This window comes from Sinocyclocheilus grahami, unplaced genomic scaffold (genome assembly GCF_001515645.1).
Source record: "Sinocyclocheilus grahami isolate Dianchi unplaced genomic scaffold, SAMN03320097.WGS_v1.1 scaffold946.1, whole genome shotgun sequence".
NCBI lineage: Eukaryota > Metazoa > Chordata > Actinopteri > Cypriniformes > Cyprinidae > Sinocyclocheilus > Sinocyclocheilus grahami.
Genome location: NW_015506125.1, coordinates 145201 through 154584, shown reverse-complemented (window position 1 = coordinate 154584; position 9384 = coordinate 145201). Strand labels below are relative to the sequence as shown.

Below are 9384 nucleotides of genomic sequence, written 5' to 3'. Positions count from 1 at the left end.
CTTACCCCTCCACTCCTGCCAGTAAAGCACAGTTTCAGTTTGCCCGGCCATATGGAGCAGCCTGAGGGAATAGCCTCTAGACCAGGGGTCTCCAACCTTTTTGTGAGTGAGGGCTCCCTGAAGGGATAAAATAGTCTCAAGGGCTACTTGTTTGATATACTCCAATATATTTTTTATATATCGTGATATCTTGCCATTAATAAACATTAATTATTTCTCACAAGCATTTAACATTTTTTTATTAATCCAGGAAAATATTCCAGATGAATTTATAAAAATAGGCTATCATACAATATTGATATTTATCATGATATTCATTTACCATTAATGGGGAAGGAAATGTGTTCCACGTGTTTGCTAGACCTTGAGAATGAAGGTAAACATAACTTTGTTCACAATTAAATTCCACAGAGGAGCTACGTTTTAATTCGGGGCCCCATGAAATGCATTTCATTTTCCCCTAAATTCTGTGTTTTCCATTTGATTTCTTATGGATTCTGTGTTTTATGATTCAGTACAAATGTATCATAAAAAATGGTGTCTAGTGAAATGTCACGTGTGTTTGAGTTTGTGTATCAGATGAAACTACTCCACGCATTCACACAGACCATGCAGACATATTAGCGACATGCACCGACTGAAGATGATAGAAACTCTTTTACAACTAAATTTATACAACTATTTAATACAATTAATATGATGACCTAAAATATATAATAATTTACTTACTATTTGTACATAATACAATGCCCTTTTTTAAGTGTTTTTTTTACATAAAGTTCATAAAAAAAGAAAAATAAATAAGTAAATTATTGCAAGACTGACCTTAAAATCCCTTTGATCCTTCTACCAGCAGATGTCGTCGCTGCACTTTCCGATAAACTCTTTTTCTCACTAGCAAACTTAACCTGGATTAACCTTATTATTTAACTATTAAAACAGTTTTTGTTCTCCATTATTTTTTATTTGATTAAAAATATATATTTACCTATGTATTCTTTTTAATTTTTTTTATTTAGGACCACTGCTAAGCATTGAAAATGCATTTAATTAAAAATTATTGTACTTAATAATATAGAAATTAGGACATCAAGAGTAAAAACTGACTGACAGATTAAAACATTTTTTTAAATGAAATCTGAACATTTTATTTAATTCTGTTCGATATTCTGGTACTAAAAACGAATTGTTAGAACCCCATTCCTTGAAGACTGGCAAAAAAAATACTCGAAGACAAGAGATGAGTTAAGAGTAACGTTATAAGGTTACCACGCATAACTCAGTATATATTCCATAATACATTTGTAGACAGACCTTCCATGGCCGGTTCACCTGGAGCTGGGTGCCGTGGTGGGTCAGTTTCTTCTCCCTGCAGCCAGAGTTTGACCCATAGACTGTTGACCAGAGCAAAGCAACCACACAACTGACCTCAAATCAGCGCGCCAGGCACATGCACTCACTGACATCAGCGCCCGGCGCGGCAAAGTCTGAAATGACATCATTCAAGCCAACGCGGATAGTGGTGCCTTTTCAAATGCCTGATCATAATTACATACAGCTGGGCAAAAACTATCATATGATTTCATGTCTTCTCCATGGTATTTTAGACAAACAAAATGAGATATATGAGTTCTGAGGAACATTTCCCGCTCTTTCACGGGTTTTTGTTGAGTTGTCTTTCTGTGCGATAATTTAAGACTCGTACTACGATAAAGGCGTTGCTCATGAATATTAATATAGTCTCTTCGTTAAAACTTTCATATGCATAAATAATATTCATGACCCAACCTATGCGCCCGCTTCTAGCGTCTGCGTTAACTACAGTACTTATTTAATATTCATAAGACAGTCCTTCGCTGTAGTAGGATAGGCAATTCGCGAAGCGTCTCATGTGAGGTCCTCAGGCAGTCAGTGTGCGCCTCCCTTTGTGCCTCTCCACTCAAGATGGCTCCCGTTTTAGAGAAGAAGCTACTGGGCGCAGCCGGGACAGGCGACACTATGGAAAACAGCAACGAGGATGATGAAGGACAAAACCTCTGGTACGCCCGCACCCTTAAAGTGTCCAGCAGTGCAGCGGATTTCGCAGGGAGTTAGTTTATTTGACAGTTGATGTGCTGCTTTGTCACCAGCCGGGTGCTGCCCAGTTCAGACGCCGGTCCCGGATGAGCCCAAAACACTTTACATAAACTTATAGCAAAGTCTGAGTCTGGCTAGATTAGACCTTTACAACGGGCGAAATAACGATGGAAGTCTTCGGAGGCTTTGATTGTCTCGCTTTATATGCTCATGTAATGCTTACTGGTGTGACTAGCGTTTGTTAAAACTCGACGGTTTATGTTGAGTTCAAGTCGTTTCGGAAGAAGCCTTGCTTCGCTGATTTTCTATATGTACGAGTGGTGATTTCTTTTTATTATTATGATAAGTGTCAGGAGACTGACTCCTGGTGTCTGTTTCTGATGGGATCTAACGGTTGACTGACATCAATCAGTAGTGAGAGGTTCCTTGTGGTAACGGCCTTTTCCGGATGTTTTGGTGGCATCATAGCACATAGTTACAGTTGTCTGCCGTCAGAACTAACCATCAAACTACTAACTACCGTATTAAACCTATGTTTGTTGATGGTATGGCTGCCAATTGGTCGGTGCTCACTTGTCGTTTTGTCCCTCAGGTCTTCAATCCTCAGCGAAGTTTCCACACGCTCCAGCTCTAAATTGCCTTCTGGGAAAAATATACTGCTTTTTGGTATGTGCCTTTTTTGCTGGATTTGGTTTTCAATCCAAATTCATGGCTTATTAAAAGTTTTGCTTCCAAATGTCGATATGCGCATGCATTCAAATGAAAACTTTAGGTTAATACCTTTGAGCACAGTATAGGGATCTGATATTGAAGGTTAGTTAACAAACAAATGAAAAGTCTGCCATTTAATCATCACCCTCATGTTGTTCCAAACACGTATGCTTTCTTCTGTGGAACAAAAATGAAAGAATGCTGGTAAACAAACTGTTTTGGTTACCTTTCACTTGTATTGTATGGACAGAAAATATCAAAATATCTTCTGATGTGTTCTGCATAAGAAAAAAAAGTTGTGCAGGTTTGGGATGTTATGAGGGTGGGATCACAGAATTTTCATTTTTGGGTAAACTATCCTTTTAACTTTGTCCCAGTCATGAACTGAAATCACTGTCTTTGTCTAAACACTCTAATTACTACTTATATGCCATGTTTATTAAAAGTGATATGATTTCTGCTTATGTCTTAGGGGAGGATGGTTCAGGAAAGACAACACTCATGTCAAAACTTCAAGGAGCCGAGCACAATAAGAAAGGTAGAGGGCTGGAATACTTGTACCTGAATGTCCAGGATGAAGACAGAGATGGTAAGTGCGTTTATACTGGGTAAAAGTAGGTGATAAAAGTTTAAATGAATTTGTGAACTAGGTCTGTCATGATGATAAAACTTGTTGGGTGCCATAGCTGCGATTAACTATTTCGTTTTTTTTAAGTCATTTATTCACACTGAATATGAAATGTATTCCTATAATGCTTTGTAAACAAAATTCTATGAAAAATGACATGTAAAATAATAGTTTTAAGTATTGTTTTTTTTTAAATTCTCTTTTGGTCTGTGGAAAATGCAGTCTATTCAGTTTTTTTAATTTACAATTTACAAAACTTCCAGATTTGACTCGCTGCAGCGTTTGGATCCTGGATGGAGACCTGTACCACAAAGGCTTGCTGAAGTTTGCAGTGACTGCTGAGTCGCTGAAGGACAGTCTAGCGGTGTTCGTGGTGGACATGTCACGGCCTTGGACCATCATGGAGTCATTGCAGAAGTGGACGAGTGTGCTGCGTGAACACGTGGACAAACTGAAGATCGCACCGGAGGAAATGAAAGAGATGGAGCAGAGTAGTAAGTGCTGTTTTGTATTTTTACTACTAGGATGAAGTAGAACCAACGTCTTGGTCTTAGCTTGTGCAGGACATTCAGATTCAAGTGCGATTGTGAGTGATAGCATGTACATGAAGTCTACCTCCAGCTGTCTTACTGCTAGACGTCTTATTCCACTTTATTGTTCATACCATATCAACCCATGTCAGGCAGATGGGAACATGGATGTTTATACTATTTTTGTCAGTTTTCAAATATGCTTTTTCTTGTGAGAATTGTTTTGATCATATGTAAATGTTGAGATTCAGTAGCAGACAGTGACACTGCTACATTTACATGTTGACTTTGGGAGAAGAATTGGCATCAGACAGAGTAGAGTAAATAACAGATTGTGATGCAGTAGTAAATACACAAATGAATTCCTTGTAACACAGCAGTTGCGGAATTTGAGGTTTTGGTGGTGGTGGTTGTTTTTTTTTTGATATGGTGAAGAATGATGATGTTTCAGTGCCTGAACATTAGGACAAAGTTTATTTCCATTGTGAATTCAGTGTAAGTGATGCTAGTTCAAAAGCCATGTGAATTAGCCTTGGTCTAGGTATTCTTCTGCTTTTATTAACGGGGTCATATGATGTTGCTAAAAAGAACATTATTTTGTGTATTTGGTGTAATGAAATGTTTTTATGCGGTATAAGGTTAAAAAAAACATTATTTTCCACATACTGTACTTTATTGTTTCTCCTCTATGCCACGCCTTTCTGAAACGCGTAGATTTTTACAAAGCTCATCGGTCTGAAAAGCGAGGTGTGCTCTGCGTGTGATGGAAATGTAACGGCCCTTACCATACTGTGATGCCGTGTCCCGGCAGGAGCGACAAGACAAAAACATTAAAACACATTATAAACGAGGCATTTGTTGCATCCAGTGGGGACATAATTACGGATTATAATGACTTATACTGTCTTTTTACGCATTGCGTTGCATCGCGCCACGTAAACATAAAACCATGTCTGCATTTGTGATCGGAGGAACGACAAACAACAAGCGCTACTCTACACCGCTCAAAACTCGCGTTTGAATCATCAGTGGCAAATTCTTTAAATATGAAAACGTACTTGCAGTCTGTTAGTCAGAACAGCCGGCATTGTAGTCTACTCTACCAGGATCAGGAAACAGTCCTCCATAAAATGTGCTGCACACATCTGAATATTTGGGTTGAACTGTTCTGGAAAAGTGTTGTAAATACAACTTAACCACTGATTTCTAGTCGTGTCCTCTTTTGGAAAGCCAAACAAAGTAGTTTCGCTTTCACAACGAAACACACAGCGTCACACACGGCAGCCTAGAGTGAGCAGAGGCTGGGGGCTAGAGTGAGGAATGGCCGGAGGGCTAGAGTGACCGGAGGCCGGCTTGAGAACGGCGCGGCCGGTGGATTTGATAAAGTAGCGGCCGGTGGGCTTGCTGCAACCACATGTGACGACCCCAGGCTGGACTCCGCTTCGTCCACGGTGAAAGCCGATCCGGCGATCCACAGCACGAAGTTGAAGTATTTCCTCAGCGACCAGCACAGATCAGCTCTAGGCATGACTACGCAGATATCGTCCTCTTTTGGAAGGACAAACAAAGTAGTTTCGCTTTCACAACGAAACACACAGCGCCTTCACGACATCAGCAACAATACTACAGCGAGAATAAAAGTTATGCCTTCTTTCTTTGCGTGAACATTTGGGTGGCATTATGCAAATCTTCCCACATCGTGACGTAGATATGTGGGGGCGTGTTAGAATGAGCTATTTTAGGTAGGCGTGGTTTACTCTTAACTTTTATAAAGAATATCTCTTTGGATTTGAGACTTTAGTCTTTGCAACTTTACAGATCTTCATGCACCAAGAGCTTGTAACACTTCAAAGAGAATGGAAAAATTGAAATCGCATCATATGACCCCTTTAAAAAAGTTTTATTTTGTTATTGAGTCCTAATCCACATTTATTATGAGAGTTAGTAGAACTGGCTGCACTGGAGGATGGTTTATTGACAGTCTGGAAATGAAGCACTCTTTGTGCTTTGAATTTGCATAATGCATGTTGTTAGACTCTTGCTGTTAGAATTGGAGTGATCACAAATGCTACCTCACTAGTGTTAGTTACAATGTTTTCATGTTTTCAAAAACCCTTGAATTTGGTGATACAGAATGGTTTAAAAAGTTTGGGGTTGGTAAGATTTGTTAATTTTTTTTATGCTTTTGAAATCATCCTCCCATGCTCATCAAAGCTGCATTTCTTTGATCAATAATACAATAAAAACTGAAACATTTGTGAAATATTATTGCAATATAAAGTGACTGTTTCTATTTTAACATATTTTAAAATGTTATTTATTCCTGTGGTAGCAAAACGTAAGACATATTTCTTATCAATGTTGAAAACATTTGTGGTGCTTATTAATTTTGTCTAAACCGTGATTCATTTTTGTTTCAGGATTCTTTGAATAAAAATAACTACTTGTTTGTTTGTGTTTTAACTTAATTTGTTTTTAATAAATGTCTTCACTGTTGCTTTTGGTCAATTTAAAGTATCCTTGCTGAATAGTAATTTAATAAATCAAATACAGTGTTCAGGTATTGAAGTTAATATTTTGATTTAAGTTTAAAACTCACTTGGTTATTATAAATAAATGATTTGTTGAAAAATAATGTTAATGCTATGACCAAGTATTTGATGACTTCAGATGTTTTACTGTGTGAAGACATAAAGCTGCTCCAGTAGCGTTTGAGAAGTCTGAATGTTTCTGTAGTGTTATGTGAGAGGCAGGGTGCTCAAACATGAAGTGAGAAGCTATTTCTGAGGATGACTGTATTTGCGTGTGCCCTATAAACAGGGCAGTGAGAGCAGAATGGGGAAGCGGCTTAATGGCAATGGTATTGTTTTTTAGCTTGTGTTTGAAATATTGAGACCAGTGGTTTTACAACACATCTCAACGGTTACCTGAATCGCTAGCTCTGTATGTCACAGTGTGACCATCTTATTGTATGGCATTCATCCTTCTAATTTTTTTTCATTTATAATATTATAAAAGATCTATATTTCCGTTATAGAAATAAATTGCAATTGAAAATAATTTTTAACAGAAAAGTTTTTACATTGTAGTAATATTTCACACTATTACTGTTTGTACTGTATAAATAAATGCATTTTTTCCCCCCAAGTTCACATCCTACAGTGCCAAATGTTGGATGTGTTGAATTGGTATCCAAACACACTAAGCCGCAAGCCGCCCATAGCTTTGTAAAACTGACCCGCCCAGAAAAAGAGCCATTGCTTCCTTAAGCACAGCTGAGTTCACTATAGGAAGCACAAGCAGGCAGCCTCCTCTGACTCCTTGCATCTGACCGCATTCAGTGATGGGATGGACAGTCCAGCCTCTCTTACAAGACATTGCATCATGGTCTGCTCAGTTAGACGTTCCTGACATTGGACTCGTTGCTCTAAACATGGCACGAGCACAACTCTGCCCCCACTGTGCTGAAACATAACATCTCACAGCTCTTAGTCAGCTAACACATTATCTGAATATTTATTTTAAGTGTAGAGATTAGGGATGCACGATATATCGGCCACCATATCGGTATCGGCCCATATCGGCTCATTTTTTCTGTTATCGGTATCGGCCTGATAAGAAAATTTGGCCGATATCTTAAAGCCGATAAATAATGCATTATTTCCTTCAGAGACACTTCAGATGCACGCTGTTCGTTTGCAGCCTTTTGTGCAATTGTACATTGTAATATTGTGTTTATTTGATGTATATCTGATTTATCTCATATAGAATGCGTTTGGATGACTGGATGTACTTCGGAAATCCTTTTTATTGTTGTTCAAAGGCTAAATGTGGCCAGGTAACTGTTTTTTTTTTTTTTTTTTACAAAAACAGCACTATTTAATTGGTATTGGCATCATGATTTTTAGATGCAGTTGGCACTCTGATAGTTTCATACCTGATGCACTCTGGACGTGTGTGTTCTGTTGACTGTCCCCACCCTTGTTTGTGGAAGCTGGTCAAAGTCGACAGTAGAAAGTGATTGTAAACTGGTTCTTCATTTGATTGAGGTTATTACAGTAGGCCATATTGATTAAGAAAGTTGGTGGTTATAGATTAAGTCTTTACCACTGCTTTAACTGTCTTGTGAAAACAGGCTGATCAAGTTGTTTAAAAAATGTTCACTATGTTTTTCAGACTTGAGTTTGTTGAGAACTGGAGGTAACATGGAGCATTAGAATCAGGGGTATTATTCAAAAATGTGTATATGAACTCTTACCTATTGGCTATTATCATTTAAGAAGAATCACTAGATGGTAAACATCAGTTTACCTTCTGGAACTAATTAAAATTTCCTAATGGACTCTTTGTCAAAAAGCATTTGTAACACAGCTGTTTATTGGTTTTCTGGAAATGCACCAGGTTATCTTGATCACCGGCTCTTGTGGAAACATGTATGCACTCCACATCACAGGGTGTGGGTAATTGAGTGTGATTATAACCAGGTAAAAGAGGGATTCGTGAGTAATTACTTTGTTTCTGATTATACACTACTATTCAAAAGTTTTGGGTCGGAAATATTTTTTAAATGTTTTTGTAAATAAGTCTTTTTTTGTTGACCAAGGCTGCATTTATTTGATCAAAAATACAGTAAAAACTAATATTTTTACAAATGGAATTAAAAGCTTTCTATCTTAATACAATTTTAAAATGTAATTTTCTCCTGTGATAGTAAGGCTGAATTCTTGGAGCAGCCAGTACTCCAATCTTCAATATCAATTTATTGTGTCCTTGCAAAAGTATTAATAAAAAATTAATTTCTTCTTTTTTTTTTTAAAAGAACATCACTGACCCCAAACTTTTTAACATTAATGTAATTTAACTCTGCTTTTAAGATAGTTGTGGTCTATTATTCCAGCAGCACTGGAGCTGTTGTTCTTTTAACAGTACGTTGAAGGAAGTTGTGCAGCTTGCCTGGTTTCTGGGTCATCTGGAGCTGCATTCTTAAGGTTCCTGAGGAAGTTCCTCCCCCTTTCCCTCCATCAGCACCTCCTGAATATACTACCGATTAAAGGCCATTCCAACCACCCACTTCTGCATATCACCATCATGCCCAATTCCATATAGGCTACTCCTGTATATTAGCCCGACATGCAGTGAATAACATTGTTTTTGGTTGCAGTTAACATGTTCTGTAGTGCTGTGTGAGGATGAGGGCTTGTGCAGGGATCAGACAGGGTCTTAAGAATGTGCTGTCAGCTCTGTTCACATCTGAGCTGCTCTTCCACAGGCCTCGGCTGCTCAGATGTGTCCAGAACAAGTCATGATTTCAGCAGTTTAAGTTACACAACAGATAATAAACTGTTGGGTTAAAACCATGCTACAAATTCTTGCTTATGCTAAGATTTATTATTTTTGTAATGAGAATTCCCCCCCCCCCCCCCCACTGTTTCTCTTTGT

At 38.1% G+C, this 9384-nt stretch overlaps 1 protein-coding gene across 1 annotated transcript in view; it reads left to right on the top strand.

Moving 5' to 3' along the window:
- The first annotated feature begins 1688 nt into the window (after positions 1–1688).
- The window catches only part of LOC107564548 (cytoplasmic dynein 1 light intermediate chain 1-like), a 17040-nt gene continuing 9344 nt past the window's right edge, over positions 1689–9384 (top strand). The window contains exons 1-4 of the mRNA XM_016249654.1: positions 1689–2039; positions 2669–2742; positions 3260–3376; positions 3679–3909. Of these exons, the coding sequence (XP_016105140.1) occupies positions 1945–2039; positions 2669–2742; positions 3260–3376; positions 3679–3909 (517 nt within the window). The 5' untranslated portion in view covers positions 1689–1944. The remainder of the gene's footprint in view (positions 2040–2668; positions 2743–3259; positions 3377–3678; positions 3910–9384) is intronic.